At 45.5% G+C, this 26,951-nt stretch overlaps 1 protein-coding gene, 1 long non-coding RNA gene and 2 other non-coding genes across 8 annotated transcripts in view; 1 reads left to right on the top strand and 3 right to left on the bottom strand.

Moving 5' to 3' along the window:
* The window catches only part of LOC133390182 (NADPH:adrenodoxin oxidoreductase, mitochondrial-like), a 56,729-nt gene extending 44,107 nt beyond the window's left edge, over positions 1-12,622 (bottom strand). For 2 of the 5 annotated variants that reach the window (XR_009764332.1, XR_009764331.1), the window contains exon 1: positions 12,387-12,622. Coding sequence is in view for 3 of the 5 variants with exons in the window: in XM_061638219.1 (XP_061494203.1) it covers positions 12,387-12,495 (109 nt within the window). In the remaining 2 variants the exon portion in view is untranslated. Of the gene's footprint in view, positions 1-9,731; positions 9,769-12,386 lie in introns of those variants that run through there. The other 3 variants (XM_061638219.1, XM_061638221.1, XM_061638220.1) reach the window with 2 other exon arrangements.
* Positions 12,623-17,130: 4,508 nt separating this feature from the next.
* On the bottom strand, positions 17,131-21,019 carry LOC133363278 (uncharacterized). The gene is made up of 3 exons (XR_009757645.1): positions 20,898-21,019; positions 20,493-20,614; positions 17,131-17,598 (listed from the first exon to the last, which is right to left on the bottom strand). It is a non-coding gene; the product is annotated as an uncharacterized LOC133363278 (long non-coding RNA).
* Positions 20,083-20,154, bottom strand: TRNAD-GUC (transfer RNA aspartic acid (anticodon GUC)). The gene has a single exon. It is a non-coding gene; the product is annotated as a tRNA-Asp (tRNA).
* On the top strand, positions 20,911-20,982 carry TRNAW-CCA (transfer RNA tryptophan (anticodon CCA)). Its single transcript has one exon. It is a non-coding gene; the product is annotated as a tRNA-Trp (tRNA).
* Positions 21,020-26,951: the final 5,932 nt, after the last annotated feature.

Raw genomic sequence — 26,951 nt, 5'->3', positions numbered from 1 at the left:
ATTGTGCTAGGTAAAAATCAGTGGAACACACCTTTATTATGAGGCACCATTACCAAGCACTTCAGTACTGTAAACACTATAAGCACTACATAAATAATAAAATAAAGCCATAAGCTGTAAGAGGTAAGCTGGATACCTTTTTATTTGCAACTTTTCTTTATTATTTTTAAAGATAAAAATAATGGATATTCTAAAATATTCTTATCAAAATAGAAGAACTACAAAAAAAATATTAAAATAAAACCTGTGATAGATGACAAAGGCGTATTGGAGCTCAGGGAGGAGAGCTTACAGCTTGAGCCATTTTGTGTGTGTGCTGAATATAATGAAGAATATAGAACTACAACACTATAAGGCCCACAACTCCGTGAGAGTCATCTTTTGAGAGCCACCCCAACCACATGATAGAGATTTCACTGAGATCCTAGAACTGGAGAAGGAGTGCATTGAAAGCAGAGCAGCAAATAAGAGGTAGCTTGCTCTGGACCCTTTTCATAGGCATTGCTGGGGTAAAGCAATACCCCATACATAGCTTGTTACACAGCTATGTTTTGCAGCAGTGGCGTCACTAGGGTTGGTGTCACCCAGTGCGGCCCGCAGCGCCTTCTCCCTGAGACTGTGAGTGATCGCGTGCGTGCAGCACACACGCAGCCAAACAGGGCCCAGGAGCGCACCGCCTCCTCGCTGCCACCTTCTAACAGCCGAGGAAGGCAGCCGGCGCAGCACGCAAAGGCTCTCGGTGCCTGGGGGGGGCAGCTCTGGGTGTCACCCCTGTCTGGTGGTGTCACCCAGTGCAGCTCGCACCTGCCGCACCGCCCTAGTGACGCCCCTGTTTTGCAGTCCTGCACATGCCATACAACCAGAGCTTGGAAGATTACTTTTAAAAAGTAATAAATTATAGTTACAATTACTTGGCAAAAAAGTAGTAATTACAGTTACAATTACAATTGCTCTGAAAGTAACTGATTACATTACTTTTCTCAAAAGTAATCACTACAATTACATTTCAGTTACTTTTTAAAAAAATGCCTACAAGGTGCTGGCCTTGGCTGCTGTACATCTAAGTAGCCTAAAACAATATTAAAACTAAACACACACACATAGGGGGTAGTAGAAGGGTTCGAATCCCCACATAGCCATGAAGCTCACTGGGTGACCTTGGGCCAGTCACTGCCTCTCATGAAAACCCTATTCATAGGGTCACCATAAGTCGGAATCAACTTGAAGGCAGTACATTTATTTTTTATTTTGAAGATGATGATTATGATAATGCAGCATTTCAAATTAATTCTGTATGAGAAGCATTCCATGCCAAGCTTGGAAAACCAAGGAGGAGGTATAAAATGTAGACAAAAATACTTTTGACAAAATGCCGTTTATCCTTTATATCTGAATCTATAATTAGCAATACACCTGAACGTTGTATGTAAAGTATTTTTTCTCTTTCCCTTTTTTTAATTAGTATTTTAGTACTACTGCTAAAGTTCTGATGAAAGAATAAAGCATTCATTAGGCAAATTCAAATGATTAGAACACATCACATAAATTCCACTGAAGTTGGAGTTTTTGCCATAGAAAAGGCAAAAAACACATACCCTATGATAGCCCAATAGACAATCAGAACTAATATAAAACCCTATTGCTTCTCATTTGCAAATGTTGCAAGATCTAAGGTAACTCTAGATCATGTGAGTTCAGGTGATGCATGTTATTTGTATAGATATTAGCAGTGATTGTCAACAGTCTGAGATGTGTGTGTGCCAATGTGTGCGTTTACCTAAGTGGCAGGCTTTTACCCTGCACTGAGATCACTGAGACTTAAGTCTTAGTAAAATAAGAAAAGCTATTTTATTTATAGAAATACATAGTAGATAGGAAAGACATACCTAGTTCTAACTAACTTGGAGGCGCAACACTCAGGTTTGGGAGTTGCCCTCATGGCTCAGGAGGGAGAGAGCAGAGACAAAGGTGTCTCCTCTCTCTTGGATTACTTTATTGCTTAACTGCATTCTGTGTTGCCTCTGTAATTCTCACTTTTTTTTACCCACTGTTTGAATGTCTTTTGGGAATGCCTACTGATTATTTGTTATCATTTTGGGCTGATTACCTTCAGCTATTATCTCACCAAAGTTGCATACACATGACAGATTTAAAGCACATTTCCACCACCACCCCAAAAAAGAATCCTGGGAACGGTAGTTGTTACAGGTGCTGGGAATTGTAGCTCCGTGAGGAGTAAACTACAGTCCCCAAGATTCTTGGGGAAAAGCCATGTGCTTACATGTATGGTGTCTACTGGGATACTCTTACGGATTGATTCTATACTCCCAGAAGTAAATCCTATTGACTGCTATGGGAACTACTCCCAAGTAAGTATGCTTGGAATTGCAGCTTTTAGGTCATGCTTAATAGCCACCTTGTATCAAATTGAACAGTTTCCAATCAGATTTAAACACTAACCACTTAAACTGGTCAGAGTGTCATTCCCTCTATTTCTGAAGCTCAGGCTGGAAGTGTTGTTGCTTATGTAGCCATGGTATCACCATCCATACCACACATAATAAGGAGTATTAGTGGGCAAGTGGGAACCCCAAGTGTTGCAGAATACAAAAAAGTGAGAGAGAAAACAGAAAGGGTGTGACTCCCAAAACAGCCCGAATGAGTACTGAGCATGCTCTGTTATGGAATGCTCAGTGGCTGTGTGAGTGAGTGAGCGAGTGAGCGAGCGAGCGATGTCTCAGCTAACGGAAAATTATAGAATAGAGTTGGAAGGAACCTATAAGGTCATCGAGTCCACACCCCTGCTCAACGCAGGAATCCAAGTTAAAGCACACCGGACAGGTGGCTGTCCAGCTGCCTCTTGAATGCTTCCAATGTTGGAGAGCCCACCACCTCCCTAGGTAATTGGTTCCATTGTCATACTGCTCTAATGACTGACAGTCCTTTTTAGAGTGTTGAAAGGTGTTTCAAATAAAATTCTAACTTTTATAATAGTCCAGATTTTTTTAATGTCCATATGATTGATGGGCAGGCTGGAAAGAAAAATGACTCACTAAGGCTACATCCACACCAGACATTTATTTCACTTTAAACAGTCATGATCTCAGAATCCTGGGCAGTGTAATTTGTGAAGGGTCCTGAGAGTTGTTAGGAGACCCCAATTCCCCTCACAGAACTCCAGTCACAGAATTGTCTGAGAAGAGGGGCTGACTGTTAAACCACTCTGGACATTGGAGCTCTGTCGGGAGAATAGGAGTCTCCTAATAACACTCAGCACCCGTCACAAACTACACTTGCCAGGATTCTTTGGGGGAAGTTATGACTGTTTAAAGTGGCATAAATGTCTGGCATGGGTGTGGCCAAAAGGTCATCCAGCGAGTCCATGGCTGTGGTAAGATATGAACTCAGAACGTCCCAGCTGCACCCAGCATGGAACTACACTTTCAGCAGCAAATACCAGAAAACCAACTAAATGTGTGCAGTCAATGTGCAAAGCATTTGCTGGGGTGCATTTGGGGAGGTGAAGCAGTAGATGGAAGGGGCTGTTTTCCATGCCTGCCACTTTACCAGTGCAATGCCCCATATTTTTCCTTATTGACCTCCATCAGCTAGGGGAAAGTGGCCAGGGAAGGGGTTGCAGATAAAAAGTTTCAGCAGCAAATTACCCCCTCTCATCACTTCTCCCTAACAAAATGCCCCCCACATCAGTAGCAGACACCAGCAGGGAAGTTCTTTTTTGAGTTGTAATTCAGCTCTCATTCAGTTAATTCCCAAACTACACCAGCTGTCATTTTGCCCTACATGCATAGGGAGAAAGACAGTGTAAAGGGTGTGCACAAGGGGGAGGGGGATGACAAAGGATTTAGGACTTAAAGATTTAATATTCCATGAGTAGAAAAAAATACCGTATGCAAATGTCTATATTATTGCAGAAAAGTTCAGTTCTACATATGTTTGCCATCTTTTCCTCAAGCACAACTGTTTTTGAGATAACAGTCTTATTCTCTCTTGCCCTTCACCAAAAAGCCACGTTAGTTGTCCAGTATATGAAATGACTGCAAGCAGGTGCAGCCCAAGACATTTTGCTACTTGAAGCAGAACAGCAAATGGTGCCCTGCCCCCAAGTCAAGGTCATAGTACCATAGCTTGAAAAGTTATGTTGGCATTTGAGGCAGAAAATCTCACAAGTACCTCTTCCTGACAGTAAATATACAACAACCAAAAATTAAAATAGCTAATAATTTGTTGCATGCGGCCCCAAATTAGTTGCTTGGGGTAGTCATCTCTTGCTGCCTAGTGAGAGTCGCTCTATGAGAGGCACATAACTGAAGCAAAACACACAAACAGAAGTGTGAGACTGCACCTACCTCCTAGTCTCTTGCCAGTTCCCAATTTTCACTTCAGAAACAAAACACATTTTACTGCTCTTGTCCCAACTGATTCCAGATAATCCTTTCCTGTTTGAGCCCCCCTCAGCGGCGTCACTAGGGGGATGCAGACCGCACCAGGTGACACCATCAGAGGGGGTGACACCCAGAACCACCCAGAGCCGCTTCCCTCTTGGGGAATCTCCCGCTCTTCAGCTGCAGAGCGTTTTTTTCCTCCATCCTGCCTGGTCTGTCTGCTCATCAGCTGTGAATTTTAGGTGGGAGGTTTGAATCCCCTGCTTGCTCTTGGGCTGCGTGCCTGAGTGGTTTCCCAGGCAGGATGGGGGCAAAACCGCTCTGCAACCAAAGAGTGGGAGATTCAAACCTCCAGCCCAGGCAAGCGCTGCACCAGAGGCAGCGCCAGTGGTGTACCAGTGGGGGGTCCGGGTGCAGTCAATCAGGGGGTGCAAGATGGAGTAAGGTTACCAGGTGTCCAATTTTTGGCTGGAGTTTCCGGTTTTGGGGGGGTCCCCTCCGGGTCTCCCGCTAACTTACCTTAATCTCCGGACTCTCAGCTTCAATTTTAAAAAAAAACACTAAGTTTCTAGGTTGTCTGGTTCCCGAGATATACACCAAAACGTTAGCCCCCCCCCGTGACTGTTTAATCTGTTTTTTAACCAATCTGTATAGCAGCTTTTACCAGAGCTTGGAAAAGTTACTTTTTTAAACTACAGCTCCCATCAGCCCCAGCCAGCATGGCCACTGGATTGGGCTGATGGGAGTTTTAGTTCAAAAAAATAACTTTTCCAAGCTCTGGCCTCTAATCCCGCCCTTTCAGGATTGTAGCCAATAAGGGGAGCCAGGCTTGTGATTTGTTGACCCAGGCAGTGCTTAGGCTTCATTACAACGTCAAAATGGTGGTTTTGAGGTCTTCAGTTTAAGTAAGAATATGGGTTAAAGTTTTTTTTCTCTTGTGTGTAGCACGCAGTCAGAACCTGGGCTGTTGGAGAGGGCAGGGCAGGGAAAGGTGAACTGTTCACCTTTCCAAGAGGAATGAGTTTTCCTGAAGGTTAAGATCAGCCCTAGGCTAACAGCATCTTCAGAACTTCCCTTATCATTAGTTTGCCTGATTCAAAGCCGGAGCAAATTGTCAGATCTAACATCTCCTGTCTGCCTGTGTTTAGGATCAGTTCCTATTTGAAACAGACTATAGTTGACAATGTATGTATTTAGTTAATTGTATCCCATCTTTCATATGAATCCCAGCATGGGTACATCTAATAAGCACAAAAAAACAATCAGCTCTAAGAACAGATAAGTAGCCATTGTATACTAATTGCATCAGCAACTAGTTACTCATAATGCCCAGGTAAACAGGTGGGTCTTGCTCTGGCTCCAGAATGTCAATAAAGATTATGCCAGCCACACCTCTTGGGGGAGGACATTCCAAAACGGGGGGACCACCATACAGAAGGCTTATTGAAGCCACGCACAGTCTATAACCATGATGAGCATGGATAGAAATTCCTCAGAACAAAACTCTGGATGTCCTCAATACCACGTCAGATGCTAGCTCCTCAAGTTTGGCCATGGAATCTCCAATGCAGTGAATGGCACACTGACAGAATCCCCATGTGAAATGTGAGCGCTAGATGTCTTATGTAAGCCATACTGCCCTGCAGATAATACTACTCTCTCTCTCTCTCTCTCTGAATCCTTATTACAGCCTTCACCAGCCTGGCTGGCTGGGGCTGATGGGAGTTCTGGTACAAAATACCTGAAGGCCACAAGGTTGGCAAAGGCTGTCTTACCTGCTGCTGCATCCAGCTGAGGCTATTTGAATAAAGATCAGTGCAGCCACTTCATCTAGTCGAATCTAAAAGCAGCTTAATTCTGGGTATTATTATTATAGATAACTGATACTCTCCTAACCACTGTCTTTGCAGTCAACAGTGCCAGATCAGAAACACCATTTCCTTGAGGTTTGACTGGCTGACAAGGGTAGGAGGGCAGCATGAGATGCATAGACAGCCTGACCTTGTACATTCCTCCAGGTCAGATTTCCCCTCCACCTTCCCACAACATTATCTGCCCCCAACTTTCTTCCTCAGTTTGCCCCTTCCCTTGCAGCCCTGGGCTTCTGCTGGGAGGAAGGGCAGCATATAAATCAAATAATAAATAAATAAATAAATCACTGAGCCCTGAAGCTGACCAAAACCTCAGGCTGCAGAGGGCGGCCCAATCTGACACTCTTAAAAGTGGTATAAGCTATGCAAGGGGTGTGCAGAAAGTAGATCAGGATGTACTAGCGGTACTCGTATGTGATTTACAGTAGATCACCAAGGACTTCTGACTTCCAGTTGTTTAACAATAGCAACTTTAACCCCAAATTAGGCTGTGAAATGAAGAAAGTTTGGGGGAAAACAGGAATGAATTTTTGTGTGAAAGGACAGACTTGTTCTGGTACTAAAAACAAATTCTTGGGCTGCGGAGCTCTGTTCCTTCACTATAAGCACATGTCCACCACTCCTATTTTGTAATATGTTTTTATGTTTGGAATTGTAATAAATAACAAACAAATCAAAAATAATATCCACCACCTCCCAAATAGCTGACGTATACAATTCTGAACCACTACAAGTACGGCTAAGGAAAGTAAGGTAAGTAACTTCCCATCCTTATTCCCCACCCCAGGTTCAATGTTAATGCATTTATGTGAAATCTACAGAGTATCTTACATCAAAATATTCAAAATTAAAAGAGTTAAATTAACATGTCCAACTACAGAGGAAAAATGAAAGTTTATCCCATAGCAAAAAAAAAGCTTGAGACATTTCCAAGGATTGTCTGTGCAATGTAACAAAGTCCATAAATGCATGCCAAGCAGCAGAGAAAGCCTTTCCTTAGCCTCCCATATACTAAGAAGAGCCAATTGCGGAGTAGATACTACATTCTGATTTAAAATTGTGTAAAAACCAATGACCAAAACAATGCAATTTTGGGACAATCCTACCACATATGAATATATGAACCTCTGCTCCCACAGCCCTTCCAGCAATTGTATCCCATAGAACCAGTAATATGTGCCAGACACTAAGTTGTGAGATACCATCTATGAATCCATTTTAGACTTCTCTCTAACCGTTATGTTGTTGTTATGTGCCTTCAAGTAGATCACAACTTATGGCGACCCTATGAATCAGCGACCTCCAAGAGCATCTGTCATGAACCACCCTGTTCAGGTCTGTGGCTTCCTTTACGGAATCAATCCATCTCTTGTTTCACCTTCCTCTTTTTCTACTCCCTTCTGTTTTTCCAAGCATTACTGTCTTTTCTAGGGAATCATGTCTTCTCATGATTCCATAAATCATGAGGCTGAGGGAGGAGCGACCAGGAAGAAGAGGGGATTGCTATCCCGACCCTGGCTGCTAACGACACTCAGAGAGAGGAGAGGGCTTTTCGTGAAGCAAAAAGAAGCAAGGCTGCAAGGAAAGGCTGCTTTCCCCCTTCCTTCCTGGCAGCCAGCCTGCCTGCCTTTCTTGACCCCTGCTTCACTGCCACCTCCTTTTTAAAATTCTTATTTGCCAGGCCATCCAGATCTCACCTTTGACCCAGATGGAGCCAAGGAGCAGTGAGGAAGCTCAGGACTTGCTTGCCCCCCCCCTCCGGTCTCTGAAGCTAAGTGTGTGTGCCAGTGTCCTCCCGTCTACAGTGCCCTTCCACCTACATTCTGCCCCCTCAACCTCTCCAAGATGCTGTGGCAGTTGAAGGCTTCCCATGTGCCCAAATGCATGCATGCCTGCAGATGCTTGCAGGAGGGGCAGGTGTGCTTGTGTGTGCGCATACACTGATCTGTCTTCTGCTCCACTCTCATTCCACAAGTGCACGCTACCCAAGTTATCAGGCCTTAAAGCACTAACACCCCCCTCAATCTATCCATCCTTTTGTCTTCACAATCTAGCATCCTCACCACTGTTCTTGTTTTTCAGAAATGTTAGCATTTCGTTAGTTTGATTTTTTTTTGGTAAATTGTATTGTTTTTATTTGTATTTTGTATTTGTATTTTTATTTGTGTGTAAGCCGCCTTGGGGGCCTATTTGGCCAAAAGGCGGCCTAGAAATAAAACATAACATAACAACTATCATATTGCTGCTTCTTGATGATGATGATGATTTTAAAAAAGCTCAGCAGGTTGACTGAGGCTGGGGTCTATATACTGCAGCTGAAATGCATCTATTTAATTATTGTTGCATTTATATCCCATCTTTCCTTTACTAAGGATTCTGTATGGTCTAGTATGGGAGTAGGTCCATGGGGATGACACCATGAGTTACCGCACTGGGTGACACCAACCCTAGTGATGCCACTGCCCCCCCCTTTCTTTTCCTGTTGGCTCACATCTAATCTGGACTGGACTGCTTATCTAACACAGCAAGTTGACCATTAACAGATGGGAATAAAACAGACTGACTAAAAACAGACTCAAAACTCCAACAATATTCCAGAGAGAGGGAGAGCCACGTGAGAAAACTTCTCAGGTAAAACTTGGGGGGGGGATAAGCTTGGCCACCAGAGACACACAGAGAGAGGTACAGGATCTCAAGCCGCTGGGATGATCCTGCAACCTAGCAGCAGGCATGGGGGGGGGACAGGCACAGGGAGACAGGCAAGGACAAGCGGAGGGGATGCAGAGGGGGTGCAAGGACAAGCGGAGGGGATGCAGTGGGGGTGCAAGGACAAGCGGAGGGGATGCAGAGGGGGTGCAAGGACAAGCGGAGGGGATGCAGAGGGGGTGCAAGGACAAGCGGAGGGGGTGCAGAGGGGGTGCAAGGACAAGCGGAGGGGGTGCAGAGGGGGTGCAAGGACAAGCGGAGGGGGTGCAGAGGGGGTGCAAGGACAAGCGGAGGGGGTGCAGAGGGGGTGCAAGGACAAGCAGAGGGGGTGCAGAGGGGGTGCAGAGGGGGTGCAAGGACAAGCGGAGGGGGTGCAGAGGGGGTGCAAGGACAAGCAGAGGGGGTGCAGAGGGGGTGCAAGGACAAGCGGAGGGGGTGCAGAGGGGGTGCAAGGACAAGCGGAGGGGGTGCAGAGGGGGTGCAAGGACAAGCGGAGGGGGTGCAGAGGGGGTGCAAGGACAAGCGGAGGGGGTGCAGAGGGGGTGCAAGGACAAGCGGAGGGGGTGCAAGGACAAGCGGAGGGGGTGCAAGGACAAGCGGAGGGGGTGCAGAGGGGGTGCAAGGACAAGCGGAGGGGATGCGAGAAGCAGGGGGCGCCAGGACGAGCAGAGGGGCGGGCAAGCAGGCTGAGGGAGGCAGGACGAGGGAGGGGCAGGGCGAGTAGGCCGGAAAGGGTAACACATACACTCACCTCCACAGCTCTTCACCTCCATTCTGCTGCTTCTTCCTTCTCCTCCTCCTTGCCCTCCAACGCTGTCTGGCTCTCCACTTCCTCCCTCATGCCTCCTAACTTAGAGCACGAGGGGAGGGAAGAGCTATACTGCGCAGAAGCCCAGTTTGAGGCACATGTCTTTCCTCCACCATTCCACCAATCACAGCAGCAGATGATTTCCCCTGCTTTCCCCCCCCAGTAACGTCCAAATGTAACGCAAAAAAGTTACATTTGCAGCTCAAAAGTAATGAAATTACCACTCGTTCTGTTACAAACAAAATGTAATGAAGTTACCCACTCGTTATGCAACACAGTAACAAATTACAAGTAACTCGTTATTTCTAATGAGTTACTTCCAAGCTCTGCATACAACTTATTAACTTTACAAAGCTGCAGGCCTGCCTGAGGGGACAGGTAGGCCAATTTTCCCCAGGCCCCCACAAAGTAAGGGCCCCCCTGCCTCACTTCCTGTGCATACCATTGGCCCATGCCTTCACCCTGCCACCTTGCACACCAGAATTCTTGGTATTTTGTTTAAAGTGTTTATAAAAAAAGAAATGGTATATTAGAGTGTAACATGACACTGACTCTCAACATGTAGTTGTGACATAATGGGACCTTTCCTCAGCCATGATGAAGTAAATATTTTACATAGATGGGTATAATAAAACAGAATAGATGCTATAATTTGAGTCTTAGGTTGGCTGTAAAATGTATCCTTAGAAGCCTGGAAGGGAGGGGCCTGCTTATTAGCAAGGCCTGCAGCCCAACTGTAAGGAAGTCTAAACCAAACTGGGTAAGGTAAAATCTTTCTTTATGTCTGGGCAGCAGGGCCGGTTCTAAAGAGCAGCCAGGTTGGGCACTGGCCTGAGGGCCCCGGAGCTACAGGGGCCCTCCGCTCCCCTTCCGCGATCCACCCCCCCACACACCCCACTTACCTGTCAGCTGGCTTTTTAGCATTGCCCTTAATGAAGATGGCGGCCGCAGCTTCCCTAAGGTACTGGAGCTGCTGCTGCCATCTTAGTTGATGGCAGACATGTGCACGCGTAGCATGCACATGTGCCATCAACAAAGATGGCGGCAGAGGCTTCATTCCCCTTAGGGAAACCACGGCCACCATCTTCATTAAGGGCAATGGTAAAGACTGGACAGGTAGGGGGGCCGCAGGGGGGTATGTACTCTCTCATGCGCGCACCCACCCACCGGGAGGCCAGGGCAACCTGATGCCCAAGGGCCCCCGCATGCCTGGAGCTGGCCCTGCTGGGCAGCAAAAAGAGATAAGATTGGTCAGGCAGGCTTATGACTAGCCCAAACCAAGCAGCCCTGGATAAAGAGTTTGTTGTAAGTAGAGAAGGAACAGGAAAGACTTTAAGCAGGGATTCTGTGACAAAGTAGGCGGCCTGTTCTTGTCAGAGAAAGAACTCCAGGCCTACCAGGGAAAGTGTTCAAGTAGTGAGTGAACAGACACCACTAAGATTTCCAGGCAAGGTGCCACTGGAGTAATTTCCTATGGAAGTTCCCACAGGAAAAGGCATAGGTAGTGTGAGGCCAGGCCTTAAGGAAGGAATCCTTCCTGGGTGAGTAGTGGAGAAGGTTAGCAGCAGGCCACAACTAGAAGACCCGTGAGACTAAACTGGAGGAAGCAGAAAGAAGCTCTGCTAGAAGGGGTTTGGAATTTGGAGGAGATACTCAAGAGAAGCACAACCCGATCCCTATTCCCTTATCCCCATGTAAGAAAAAATGAAGCATGTCAATAATTCTGCTTGAACCCAGAGCAAGGAGGAGCTGCAAACGAGAATTCTCTTATGTAGTCCATGCATGCAATAATTCTCACATGTGGCCTCCAACGTATACACATTGGCAGAAGTTCTTGGCAGAGGAAGCAGCAAGGCCCCCAACATCCCACCTACACCAGGTCCCATAAGCCCTGGGGGGGGGTCCTGCAAAGCTGACAGAGGGGGTGCCAAAGACACTCCTCACCCAGGACACTATTTATCCTAGGGCCAGCCCTGGCTGGAGGCAATACATAGCCAGCATGACTAATAGCCTTTGACAGCCTTATCCTCCATGAATGGTTCAATTCCCTTTTCAAGCTGACCAAGTTGGTGGCAGGTTGCTACAGGTATACCCAATGGAAGTGTAAGATAGCAGACAAGGGAAAAGAAGTGGTACCTTTTATTCCCACAATTGCCACATCACCCCTTTGGGCAGAGCACACCGACAATACTGCTGGCCCTTCAACTACCACACCTCTAAAAACAGAAAGACCAAAGGACTAGTGTAGGGTGAAGCTCATGTAGCCTACAGGGTCAGATGTGCACAATGAGGGCAGCCTCCCCCCCCCTCATTACACCCCATTCTACATTGCCCTCTGCCAGCCCAGACTATGGGGCCTTCCTCTTCATATTTTTCCAATGTCTTACCCTCCAAACAACCATGCTCCCTCCATCCCACCTACCTTCACCTTTCTGCAGATCAAGCTATGCCTCCTTCTCCCCCTTTTAGGACCTCAGTAATCCTTTCATCAGCCCAGGCAAATGGATCTCCCCCTTTCCAGTCTCCTCCTCATCTAGCCAAGGACTGCCAAAGCAAAGCGCCACACGGAAGCCTGAGCTACGCAGCTGCTCTCCTTACCCGATCCGAGAACAGAGGGACGCTGCTTCCTCGCGAGGGAGCCATTGGGCAGCAAGGAGCAAAGCAGGGACGCCTTTCTCCAGGAAAGGATCCCCCCACCGCGACTCATCCTGAGAGCAGCGTGACAGCACAGAACGCTTGAGGCCACCGCGCCACCTTACTCAGTTTTCGCCAAAAATAATTGTGACCAATCACAGAATGCAAGGCCCATGGTATTAGCATAGATCCATCCCCGCGCCGCTGCAAGTTACTGTTGTCGCCCCGCCCCGCGATCTGCTGAAGGCCAATCAAGCCGAACATAGCGTGCAATTATTTAGCATAGGCCTGGCCCAATCCAGAAACCAGGCAGCAATCACAGAGGAAGCACGTGATGGAATGCACCGCCTCGTTGCTCGCCAGCCATCCTTTCCAAATCTATGGTCTATTCTCCCCTAAACTAAAGTAAGGGAAAAACGGTATTCTTTCTTCCACCTATATACAGGAAGTGCCTCCATGAAAAGGAGAAATAAAGAAAAGGAAGCTGCGATAGTGGGGAAAAGTCACCTGCATGATCCCATATTTCTCCAGTCTTGAATTATATTCCATCCCACAGCGGGTCAGCAGGTGTAGTGTGGCTGTTCATGCACAGCAGCCCTGCCTCACAGTAGGGCTTTACGCGAACATATTAGTTCTTCATTATCGCAAAGCTTGTCTGAAGATTTGCAGCCGACATGCATATAATTTAGGGATATAAAAGCGGGAACAGAACAGGCTGGAACGGGCCCTTTATAAAAGAAATTGATGCCAAAAACACTGGGATGTGTTACAGACACTTGAGAACAACATTTAGGAACAAAAACCATTCCGATAGGACTTTTAAAAAGCGGTTTTTTTTAAATTGGGAAAGAGCAAACAAACAGGCAAAGCGAGGACTGTCAGATGACCAACCTGATATGGAAAACGTTGATTATCCCGCTCAGTTTGGATGAGCCCTCAATCAGCGGAGAGAGCAGAAGGCTGCAGGCAAGAATGAAATCCTGGCGTGGAGCATAGGGTTCCTAGCCAAAGGATGCTGAATGCACTCTGGAGAGGGGGAAGGAGCGCCGGGGCGCCTGGCATCCCTTTCTTCTCTATTGCCTGCTGCCCCTTTTGCTTGGCGCCTTGCCTGGCAGCACCCCCTGCCAGCTGCTGCCAGGCCACCTGAGCTCTACTCCCCTTTTTGCCACTCTGGCTGGCTTCTCTCTGATCCACCCCTGGGCTTCCAGGGTGGTCTAGCCCACCACTTCACTCTAGGAGGGCTGGAGCGAAGGGGCCAAACATCTCCAGCTCTCCCGAGGAGGGGGCCAAGGGCTCCAGGGGCTTCGTGGGGGATGGGGCACCCCTCCGAGAGCCCTTGCCCCCCCATCTCCCACCCCACCTCCTCCCCAACTGCCAGGCTTTAACTGCAACTGCCTGCTTCCTTCCTTTGCTCCCTCTCTCTCTGCTCCACTTCCCCCCCTTTGCCAAGCCGCCTATCAGCTGGGCTGACAGCTGAGCTGTCAGAGCGTCCCACAGCTGACTCGGCAGCCCCCTTCTGGCTGGCGAACATAGCTTCAAGCAGCCTGTGGGAGAGAGGCTCCTGGAGGAAAGGGGTTGCCTGGGAGCCTGCCTGAGGTCTCCCTCCCGCATGGGGGGTGGCCTGGCATCACTGTCTGCTCTCTCCCCAGCTGGCCCTTGCCACCAGCGACCCCTCCTCCGCTCTCCTTCCAGAGCCTCCTTAGATAGTTGCAGGTGGCCATCTAGCAAACCACTTACATGCCAATAATTCCTGTGGGTTGTTTGGCTGTATTTGTGATATTTCACAAAACCAACTGTATGCTTTTCTGCGTTTATGCATATTAACGTTTCTGGAGATTAACACAGCTGGCAATTCCACTTATTTCTCCAGAACAGCTCCTCCCCATTCTCTCTCTCTCTCTCTGCCTGCCCCACGCTCTCTGTGTAGGTGGCGGCGGCAGCATAAGGCAAGAGCCACAGTGAGCAGGCTAAAGATTAACGGCTGTTGAGCTTCTGCGCAAATGCAGTTTTTTGCATCTGCGCAGTAGAAATTGCCAGGCCTCCCCAACACCACAAAAAGTGGAAATACATGATTGGCTCATGCGCAAAAGTGGAAATACGTGATTGGCTGGGGATGCGGCAAGGGGTATGGGGAAACGCCCAGTGACCGCCCACGGAATGCCTCCTGCTCTAAAGTCCACGGTATTGCATCTGAGCCCCTAATGTTGCGGCGGATGATTCCCAATTTAAAAAAACAAATCACATTTTTTGCGGTAATGCCAAAGTGGATTTAACTGTGCGGAAATGCGCAAAAGTGCGCGGCGTCATATGGACAACTGAAAAATAATGAATACACAAAGCGATCATGTCACACATTATACAGTCGTCTGGATGAGCCCTGTGTAATACATACACACACATACATATTTTTTACTTTTACTTTTTATTAACTGTAAGTCACTTTGAGTGCATATATTTGTGCAGAAAAGCAACTAACAAATTTAATAAATATATAAATAAAAGCAAGTTTATAAAAAAGCAAAATGAATAAAACCAGCAGATAAAAGAATACATTATAAAGTAAAATTACAGATTAAAATATCAGTTCCAGTGCACAGGAGCTGCCACAAAACAAGATTGTTTCTTTACAAGTGCAAAAGAAATATTAAGTGCGAGTTCTGTAGACTGAAGTAGTCGAGTAGGCATATGTGGGGTGAGCTGATCCTTCAAGTAAACTATTCCCAAACTGTTAAAGTCTTTACAGATTATTATTATTTATTATTATTTATTACATTTGTATACCGCCCCATAGCCAAAGCTCTCTGGGCAGTTTACAACAATTAAAAACACTAAAAACAAATATAGAAATATACAAATTGAAAAACACCTTTTTAAAAAAACAAACACAATTTAAAAACAAATGCTAAAATGCCTGGGAGAACAGGAAAGTCTTGACCTGGCACCAAAATGGTAACAGTGTTGGCACCAGGTGCACCTCATCAGGGAGATCATTCCATAATTTGGGGACCACCACTGAGAAGGCCCTCTCCCTTGTTGCCAGCCTCCCAGCTTCCCTCCGAGTGGGCACCCGGAGGAGGGCCTTTGATGTTGATTGTAGTGTACAGGTGGGTTCATGTCGGGAGAGGCGTTCCATCAGGTATTGTGGCCCCAAGCCGTGTAAGGCTTTATAGGTTAAAACCAGCAGTGTGAATCGAGCTCGGAAACATACAGGCAGCCAATGCAAATGGGCCAGAATCAGTTTTATACGTTCAAACCATCTGGCTGCTACATTTTGCACAAGCTGCAATTTCCAAACCGTCTTCAAAGGCAGCCCCACGTAGAGTGCCTTGCAGTAATCTAACTTGGAGGTTACCAGAGCATGGACAACTGAAGCAAGGTTATCCCTGTCCAGATAGGGGCATAGCTGGGCTACCAACTGAAGTTGATAGAAGGCACTCCGTGCCACCGAGGCTACCTGAGCCTCTAATGACAGAGATGGTTTTAGGAGAACCCCTAAACAGATTAACAGTAAGATGGCCCAGTAACAAATTGGCAGCCAGTGTAGATCTCTTAGTTGGGGTTTTAAATATTCAGGAAAAGTACAACCCCATGCAGGACAGGCAATTGGCCAATGACTCAGACACAGGAGCCACTTACAACAGCCCATCCATTTTGCTGAATTTCAAGTTCAGCTTATTTTCCTGCATTGTTCCTGCCACAGCATCCAGGCAGCAGTCCAGGGTCCTCATGGCCTTTCCTGATTCAGATGTTATAGAGAAATAGAGCTGTCATCAACATATTGATGGCATCTTGCCCCAAATCTCCTAATGAGTGTACCTAGAGGGTTTAAATAGATACTAAGCACTGGAGATAAAATAGTGCCCTGCAGCACCATAACCAGGGGATCATCAAACACTTCCCCAATGCTATCCTCTGAACTCGGCCATGTACATAGATTCAGAACCAATGTAGCACAGTGCTCCCAGTTCCCATTCCACAAAGCAGGTCTAGGAAGATACCATGGACAATGGTACCAAAAGCCACAGAGAGGTTAAGAAGCACTTCCCTTGTCCCACTCTTGGTAAAGATCAGGGAGATCAAGGCATACCCAGTCCCATGGCCAGGGCTGAACCTAGATTGGAATGAGTCTAGATAAGGGGTGGGAAATTTTTTTGGCTCCATGGATCAGATCCATGTCAGGAACAGCCTCACAGGCTAAATTTAACAAGTGGGTGAGGGGCATCAACCTGTCAATCATATGACATCTGTTACATGTGTATGTCTGGAGCCCCAATGCATGTTTACCCACCAGAGCACAGTGTACTCCAATGTTCTCCCGAGAGCACAATGGGAACTTTTGCTGGAATTAAATTATTATTATTATTAAATTTTATTTATACCCCGCCTTTCGGCCAAAGGCCGTCAAGGCGGCTTACAAAAAAAATAAACACAGGTATAAAATACAATAAAAACAATATATAATTTACAAAAAATAAATTAAGTAACAAATAACATTATCATAATATTGTTAATTAGAAGCAGGGAGAGCACAGGGTTCCAATCTGAACAAGTTATTAGTTAAATCGAAAGTACTGGGGATCCCCAGGTTCAAGTCCCCGCTCAGCTCCCTAGATGAGCTTGGGACCATCATTTTCCCTCCAGCTAACCGACACTGCAAGGCTGCTTTCTTGCAGGGCGCTTCGTGCTGCAGAGGCTGGAACGCTTGCAGGGGCACCTTCTGCTGCAGCTGGGCCTTACCGGGCCCACTGCCCTCGGCCAAATACTGCTGGTGGTGTTGGTTGTAATAGTAGCGGTGCGGTGGCGAATGCTGCTGCTGCGGGCCGGGCTGCTCCTCCATGGAAAAGCCATGGGGCCTCTGGATGGTGGCGGCGACAGTGGTGGCGATGATAGTGGCGGCGGCCCGCAGTCCTCTTGCCTCCCCTTCAGAGTCGCCCGTTGCTGGCTCGCTTGTCCAGGGGGGGAAGGAGGCAGCTCACTGGCTTCCCGGGTGTGCTTTCTTCCTGCTCCTGCTACTGCTGCTGTAGATCTCCTGAAGCTCTTTCCACACTCCAAGCATTTATAAGGTTTGTCCCCTGTGTGAGTTTGTCTCTCCTCTTGTCTCTTTGCTCCATCTTGACTCCTCAGTTTCTTTAAAACCCACATACTGCTCTAATGTGTATGATTCCTCCCTTAATTACTTAAGAAATACACACAAAAGATATAATAAAGGTCAATTTATTGAAATCAGAAATAAGAACTTATTCTTGGCAGGAAAAGTAGATTTATGGAGCATTTACTTTTAATGCTTCGCATTGTTATTTGAACACCAGTGCCAGAACACCCGACATATTCCAGTGATATTCTAACAAACAGGTTCATTAACAACAACATCCACAATTCTATGCCATTTACCTACAAAACTTGATGCCAAAAACACTGGGATGTGTTAGAGACACTTGAGAACAACATTTAGGAACAAAAACCATTCTGATAGGATTTTTATTAACCCTTTAACAACCAAAATGCCCTCCGGAATGGAATGAAACAGCCCGGAACGGTGACTTCCCAATGAGCCAGACCTCCCAAATTCACCAGTCCCACATGACATGGGATGCATACAATAAGACACAAAACTTCCACATAAGCCACATTCCATGCAATAATACATCTTTCTGAACAGAGCCCAGAACAACATCTGAACCAGCCTAGTCAATCAAATGCACCAGTTATGCATAATTGTATGAGTCAATGCTCTGGGCCACAAGCTTTCACAGCAACCACTTTCACTTGCCTACACACAAGCAAAGATTTGTGCTATGCGCTCCAATTGTTTTCAATGGTATATAGCCAAATATAACTTTAGTTAATTTAACAACAGAGACAAATTTCATTTGATGTCAAATTTAAATTGGTACTGCTGAAAGTTAAGGGCACAATTCTGTATTTTTGTGAATACTTTGATTTTCTTATGTTACTGTAATATATATTAAAGATGACCTTTAATTCCAACGAGCGGTAGTGTTTATTTATAAATTATACAGTCATCTACACAAAACATCTGAATGAAATGTTGATAGTATGCAAATTTAACTGCAAAACACATTGCTCCAATAAATATTACTACTTAGTTGGCAGCTCTAGCAATGATTAATGAGGTATGTGTGTGAAAACAATATAGTACATTGTTGTCTTTCTTTCCTAGCAAGGTTTTTGTAGTAAGCTATACTAGTATTGAATGCAACTACAGATAGCTTTTGGTGCTAGAGAATAGCTGCAGTTTACTCTTCTTCCCACTAGGGGCACTATAAGATCTGTTGGTCTCTGCAGAGACAGGATGATCCCTTCTTTTTTCAGACCAAGAAGGCAGCAGCCCAGGTATGCTATATTTATACTGTAGAGGTGGCTCAGTGGCAGCAAGTAGTGTCTTCTCTCATTCCCTACAGCAGAGAAGCCATGAGTAAAAGCCAGCAGACTTGCCCCTCCAATCTCTCTTTCTCTCTCTCTCCCAATTCACCAGCCATTCGCAACCTGGTAGCAGCACCAATAGTGCTGCTTAGTGGACCTACAAACAGCAAGAAAGGGTATTGCTGATCACCCCAGAGGTTCCTGTGTCATCCTGTGTCATCTCCCATTTCCCAACAAAAGGAGAGGCAGTAACATGTGGGACTGGTGAATTTGGGAGGTCTGGCTCGCTGGGAAGTTGCCGTTCTGGGCTGTTTTACATGAAAGCGTATTATAGCCCGGAATGGGTATCGGAACGTGGTTTTTGTGGAAGTCTTGTGTCTTATTGCATGCATCCCATGTAGTCATGTGGGACTGGTGAATTTTGGAGGTCTGGCTGATTGGGAAGTCGCCGTTCCAGGCTGTTTTACATAAAAGCGTATTATAGCCTGGAACGGGTATCGGAACGTGGTTTATGTGGACGTTTTGTGTCTTATTGCATGCATCCCATGTAGTCATGTGCGACTGGTGAATTTGGGAGGTCTGGCTCACTGGGAAGTCGCCGTTCCGGGCTGTTTTACGTAAAAGCGTATTATAGCCCGGAACGAGTATCGGAACGTGGTTTTCGTGGACGTTTTGTGTCTTATTGCATGCATCCCATGTAGTCATGTGTGACTGGTGAATTTGGGAAGTCTGTCGCTGGGAGTCGCCGCTCCAAGCTGTTTTACGTAAAAGCGTATTATAGCCCGGAACGGGTATCGGAACGTGGTTTTCGTGGAAGTTTTGTGTCTTATTGCATGAATCCCATGTAGTCATGTGGGACTGGTGAATTTCGGAGGTATGGCTCGCTGGGACGTCGCCATGCTGTTTCATTCCGTTCCGGAGGGCATTTTGGTTGTTAAAGGGTTAATAAAAATCCTATCGGAATGGTTTTTGTTCCTAAATGTTGTTCTCAAGTGTCTCTAACACATCCCAGTGTTTTTGGCATCAATTTCTTTTATAAAGGGCCCGTTCCAGCCTGTTGTGTTCCGTTCCGGCTTTTACACCGTCCCCAAAACAGTGACTTGTGTCTCCAGCTGCCAAGCAGAAGTCCAGAATTCAGTTTCATGCTTGAGAAATGGCATTGGGGTTTTTTCACCTTTAAATTCGAAATATAATTTTTATTTGAAGTCGTTATCATTTCCATTATTTCTTAGTTTTTTGAAAGCAAACAAAAAGAAAAAAGAAAACAGAACCACTTCTCCCCGTCGGGGAATCGAACCCCGGTCTCCCGCGTGACAGGCGGGGATACTTACCACTATACTAACGAGGAACTGGTTCACAAAATTTCTTCCTTAGAGCTTATGTAGCTGCTGCTTGTTTATGACGTAAGACAAAATGGAAATGTGCATGGCGATATTTGACGAGCAATAGTGGAGGAGGATTGAGAAGAGGAGGAGAAGAAAAAGCAGTCATAATCACTACTAGGCGGTTAACTGAAGCCAGAGGGGAAAAATAGTATTTCCCCGCCATAACTTACAGAGGGGGCGATCTTCCTGTGTTATGGGGCTCCTACGAGAAGGCTGTTCAAGAAGGGTGGGACAGATTCATTGGAGATGGAGTGGGCAGCCCTATTGATACATAAGAACCATCTAGATCTCGAAAGCTTACCACACATTTGACTTTTTGGTTGGTCTCAGCAGAGGTATTCCTCAGCTGTGGATACTGGAGATGATGGCTTTTCTGAGGGAATATTGGACAATAGATGCCGGCGGAGCGAGAAAAGAAGCAGGCTGGAAGTAAATACAAAGGAGAAATAATTGACTCTCTCAGGGGCAGATGGGGGAGGAAGGTCCCACAACCACAACTGCTCTTGCTCTCTCAATAGATTGGGGCTTTCTCTGCGCCTGCCTGGGAAACCGACAGTCGATGAACAGAGTTAAATGGAATTATGGCCTTTTCATCGAAAGATGTTATTCTACATTTCCCGCGCTATTTTCTTTTCGAACTGCCGTATAATTTTGAATCGAAAATAGTTCAGCTGTCGTGCTCAGCGAGTTCTATAGTTCTGCTTACCCAAAATTGTCAGGACCTCGTGGCGCAACGGTAGCGCGTCTGACTCCAGATCAGAAGGCTGCGTGTTCGAATCACGTCGGGGTCAAAAATTTTTTCCTCCGTCTCTCTTTTAATTCCTCCCTCCCCTTTTCTCCTCTGCTGTAAATCTTTTAATTGTTGTTCATTTCCCTCTTGGAAATAAATACTGCCAGTCACTTATAATGCTGCTATGACTTGAGAGGTGACTGCCTATATGGGCTTCCCCAGCCTCCAAGAGGTCTTCTGTATCTTTAACAGTTGTGCAGAGGGAAAGGAGAATTCTACCTTGTGGTTTTTCCCATTAAAGTGTTGCAAGAACACCTGCACTGGGCTGACGTTCTCTTCTCCTAAAGATACAGGATCAGGATCAGGCCCTGAATCTGGCAACCCTACTCCCATCACATGTAAGTACATTTGCAAAGTAAGGTGGCCCTTTCAGTCCAGCAGTGAACCCCCAACGCCATATGGGCGGGAAGAAGGGGGGGGGAGAAGACAGAGGTATCAGTCATGCTTATCCTGTTGGATTTCTTTTGCAAAGTTTTGGCTGCAAGCCTAAAAATCAGAAAGGGAGTCTGGCTGGCTGCTGGATCGGGCCAGTGGTCCATCTCGGCCAGCATCCTGTTCTCACAGTGGCCAGCCAGATGCCCGTTATTGGAAGCACTTCCTGGGGAGTACGCCTCTTTGAGTACAGCGAGACTTGCTTCTGAGTAAACTTGCCCAGGATTGCACAATTTGGTCTGAAATATAAGCCCTTCAGAATGCTTCAAGTTGCAATCCCGTAAACTCACTACCTGGAGAGTAAATCCCATGGAATGTATGGGATTTTCTTTTGAGTAAACCGGCTCAGAAGTGCTCTGTTACAGCTCAGTGCCCATCGGCTCTGCAGGTTTCACAACAGCCCTGCAAAGTGTTCACTTAGGGATGTTTGCAGTTTGCAGGAAATCTCTGGGTCAGCTTGCATCTTTGCCATGACCTCAGTAAGTGACCTTAAAGCAACCTCCCTGCACCCTAGCGGCATCAACAGGCACACACATCCAAATCTGCAAAAGGGGGATAATTAAAGAGGCCTCCCTTACAGGACTGTTGTACACCATTTTAAGCTCGCAAGAAAGGTAAGGTATAAAATATGTTATGAATAAATAATAATAATTGTTTATGATAGTGACATTACTGATGGTGGTGATGAGAACTATATTTTGCTTCTCTCACATTTGTCATTGTGTAAAGTGCTTTATGCTACAGTCTGTGTTGTTATTATCATTATACCTGCCTTTCACCCTGAGGTCCTAAGGTGGGTTACAACAGTTTAAAATACTTAATTGGAAACAACGAAAAACAACTTCAAATTGCACACACACTTAGGCTGCAATCCAATACACACTTACCTGGGAGTAAGTCCCATTAAACCCATGGAGCTTACTTCTGAGTAGACATGTATTGGATTGCAGCCTTAGTTGGGAGTAAGGCTATTGCACTGAAAGGGTGCGTGTTGCTATGTGGGCACACGCATGGCTTTTAACAGAACAGTCCTATATCATTTGTTCAGCCCTTTCAGATGAGGCTGCTCAAGTTCTACTTTTCTGCCCGCTCCTACTCGGTCAAGAAAAGAACCCAGGCATCCTAGTGCTACCCTTTCAGTGGTAGAGACATCAAGGCTCCCTGCTCTAAGCAGTCTGAAGTCACCGATTCACATCATACATTTTAAAGCACATGACTTCTCCCAAAGAATCCTGGGAGCTGTAGTTTGCTAAGGGGGCTGAGAATTGTAGCTCTGAGAGGGCAAACTCCAGTTCCCACCAACATGTGGGGACCCAAAGGTTGGGAATGACTACATGGTGTGCATGTCGTGGCTTTAGTCTAAGCACTCATGTTGCATAAACACCAACATTTAAAGTGCATCACTCCCCCCAAAAAAGAATCCTGGGAGCTGTAGTTTACCACTCACAGAGCTATAGCTCTCAGCATCCTGAACAAACTACACTTCCAGTATTCTTTCTCCTCTCACTGTGGCTGCATACATACCATGCATTTAAAGCACATGGGTTCCACCAAAGAATCCTGGGAGCTGTAGTTTACCCCTCAGAGCTACAATTCTCAGCACCCTTAATTTCCAGGATTCTTTGGGGAGAAAATGTGCTTCAGATGTATGGTGATACTACACTGTCTGTCCGGTATAAATCTTCCCTCACCATATACAGACAGGCCAGGGATTCTAGTTCCTCTTCGCTGTCAAACTCCACTACTCTTAGGCTGTGTACATGCCATATGTATCCTGGGAACTGTAGTTTGTTAAGGATGCTAGGAATTATAGCTCTGTGAGGGGTAAACTACAGCTCCCAGGATTATTTGGGGGAAGCCACGTGCATTAAATGTATGGTGGGTACGCAGCCATAGCGAGATGAGAAAGAGACCCAGGAGCAGGGGTGTAGTCATCCAGGGTCCGAGGGGGTCTTAGACCCTTTACTTTTTGGGGAGCAGGGTCTCAGTAGGGTCTTCAACATCCTATGAGCTAAACAGCATGAAAGGGGAGTGAGTTAGTCACTGAGAAGAGTCTTCTAACATGCTTCCTTGTCCTTCCCTGCTGATTGGAGCCAAACAGGGTGAAAGGAGGTGTGTCAGCCACTGAGAAGACTCTTCTCAGTGGCTGACACACTCCCCTTTCATGCTGATTAGCTCCTAGGGAGATAAACGTGTAGACACTGAATGCAGTAATTCAAGCAATATCTCTGACTGAAAGAAAGGACAGTCAAACGATGACAGCGATAGAGAAGCAGAAAGTGGCATTTGAGCCTGGCCAGATTATTCCAGAATCTTAGAAGGGGGTGTGCGCTGTGAGGGGTGCATGACTGTGACCATTTGAAGGGACTTTGCACTTCTGGATTTGCCACTACACGACTGCCCAGGAATCCAGATTCCCCTTCTGCTACTTAAGGCTGGGGCTGATGGGAGTTGGGGGTCTGGCAACATCCGGAGAACCGCAGACCTCCCCTGTCCTGTTGCAGGGAACAGCCTGTATTTCCAAAATGGATGAAAGTGTATGTCAGAAATTGTTTACTTATAGCACGAGTTGTGACTTTTGTTTAAGAAATGGGTGTAAATTTCATAGAATCACAGGATGGTAGAGAGTTGGGAGGGCCTTATAAGGCCATCGAGTCCAACCCCCTGCTCAATGCAGGGATCCAGATTAAAGCATCCCTGACAGGTCCCTGTCCAGCTGCCCTCTTGAAGGCCTCCAGGGTTGGAGAGCCTACCACCTCCCCAGTTCATTGGTCCCATTGTCACGTCGCTCTAACAGTTATGAAGTTTTTCCTGACGTTCAGTTGGAATCTGGCTTCCTGCAACTTGAGCCCATTATTCTGTGTCCTGCACTCTGGTACGATCGAGAAGAGATCCCAGCCCACCTTTCAAGTACTTGAAGAATGCTATCATACCTTGTACGGGAGGAGGTCCATGGGGGTGACACCATGAGTTACCGCACCGGGTGACACCAACCCTAGTGACGCCACTGCTGTGCAACGTCTGCTGCAACTTCTTGGGATTGGTTTCAGTTGATGTGGCTTGATGATGTGGACAAGGTGCTTGCAAAAGTGTGGCCAGCAACGTGTCCTCTTGATCCTTGACCTTCTTGGGTTATTAAAGCTTGCCGACAGGGTTTGATCGAGTGGAACCAGAGTGTGGTCAACGGGTCATTGCAGGAGGGAGTGGTTCCAGCCTCTCTGAAAGAGGCGGTGGTCTGACCACTCCTTTTTTTTTTTACAATAATTTTTATTCAAATTTTCATAAAACATAAAAAACAAAATCATAAAACATTCAAAGACAAAAAACAAAACAAAACAAAAATGATTAAACAAAAAAATAAAATGTTGACTTCCCATTTGTCGCAGATCAAATCAGTTATAGGTCTACAATATATAACAATCCTGTCTCTTAAATGATATTATAAAATCACTTTCCTCCAGTAGTTATCTTAATTAATCATCAAATCTCATAAACATTACTTTATTCTTTCCACAAAAAGTCAAAGAGAGGTTTCAATTCTTTAAGAAATATATCTATCAATTTTTCTCCAAATAAACATGTCGATTAATCCATCTCGTTAATAATAATAATAATCTTATTGTCATAACCATAGTCCAAGTAAACATATCGATTAATCCATCTCATCAAAATCTGTTAGGTCCAATAATTTCAATAGCCATTATTCCATTATCCCTATTAATTCCATCTTCCATCTTCAATAGTCCTGTTAAGTCCAGTAATTTCAGTGTCCAATCTTCCATTATCAGTATTCCATAATAATCTTGCTGTCATAGCCATAGTCATATAATAAGAGTCTGATGGGAATTTCCTCTATCCCAAATGTTTTCTTGCCATCAATTCTGAATAAGTTGCTGAAATATTGTTGTAAAGTCATATCTCTGTTCTTCTTTTTTACAAAATGCACTGGCTCATCTCTTGAGAGTTTTTCCATTGTCACATGGCTGCAGTTGATTCCATAGATTTTCTCTATATCAAGCTCCATCACGTCATTCCAGTCCAGAAGATTATCCAAGCCATTGATAACTTTATCTCTAATATCTTCATTAATTTCTTCAGAGATAACGTTAAATTCCAAACAGTAGATTTTATTTCTAATATCCATAAACTCCAGATCTTTTTCCAATTCCACATTTGTTCCAATCTCCAGGGCTTGTATCTTCCCTTTATTTTTTCTTTGCTCATCTCTGATCTCATTCTCCTCTCTCACAGGATCCCCTATTTCTTTAAGCTCCTGCGTCATTTTGCTCAGTTCAATTTTCAGCTCCTTACTGCCCTGTCGCAGGGTTTGTTTCGTTATCTCAATCTCATCCATTATTTTCTGAAACATAATTACTTCCAGATTCTCAGCCACTTTCTTGATTGCCATTTTTAAAACCACGAAAACAAAACAAAACAAAAATAAAGAAGAACCACTTCTTATTTCAGCAACAATTGGGTTAATATTCCAGGCTTGATGACATCACAGTATAAACAGAGCAGCCTGCCTTATCTCTCTATGTTCAAGAATACAAAACAAATTTAGTTCCCAGCATCGAAACAATTAGTGGCGTCGTGAAGAAGCAGATTCGTCAAAATAAAATAGACCAAAAAGAGAATAGTCCCAGACAATATAATGTTCCTCGGAATAGAAATCCCTCTTCTGTTTATATCTTTAGAATGCACTTCCAGGACAGCTTTTTGCAATAGAAACAGAGATAAGCTGTTAATTTCGTGAATAACAGAGAAGAGTTATAGCTCACCCAGAAGTTCTTTAAAGCTGATTCATTTGACAAATCTCTTTTTGCTGCAACAATTTAAACCAAGTAAAAAAAATAATAGAAAGAAGGGTGCTTGCCTGTTAGTCCGTTTTCTCTTTGAAGAAAAGATAAACGTATCGCATTAATCAGATAGAGCTTGTTCAGAAGTCCGTCCGGCATTGCTGGCTGGACCTTTTCTCATAAATTAATGAAATCCAGTCCTCCCAACAAAAACAGGCTTTTGAGGTTGATCTCTACGTTTCTCCCTGCCCGGGAGAAATTTCATCAGTCAAAAAAAAAATGTTCTGACTGATTTATATCTGAATAAGCTTCTTTTGAGGCGGGAGCCCGTCTCAAAAGCAGGCACAAGCGAAGTCACCCTTCCCGGAAGTCGGTGGTCTGACCACTCCTGAAAAAGCCCACCCTGTACCCATTGGTTTGTGACAACTACCACCTGGTCTCAAATACCCCCCTTTTAGGGAAGATGATCAAGAGGGTTGTGGTGCAGAAACTGCAAGTACTCTTGGATGAAACAGATTATCTTAAGCCATTTCAGTCTGGGTTCAGGCCTGGTTATTGGACTGAATCAGCCTTGGTCACCCTGATGGATGACCTCTATTGGGAGAAGGACAAGGGGAGTGCGACCCTGTTATTCTTATTTGATCTCTAGGTGGCTTTTGATACCATTGCCCATGGTATCCTTCTGGGCCAACTTGGTGAGATGGGTATCAGAGGCACTGATTTACAGTGTTTCCTATCC

This window comes from Rhineura floridana, chromosome 8 (genome assembly GCF_030035675.1).
Source record: "Rhineura floridana isolate rRhiFlo1 chromosome 8, rRhiFlo1.hap2, whole genome shotgun sequence".
Classification (NCBI taxonomy): Eukaryota; Metazoa; Chordata; class Lepidosauria; order Squamata; family Rhineuridae; genus Rhineura; species Rhineura floridana.
The sequence above is the reverse complement of the archived record's forward strand: the minus strand, read 5'-3'. Positions and strand labels throughout refer to the sequence as shown.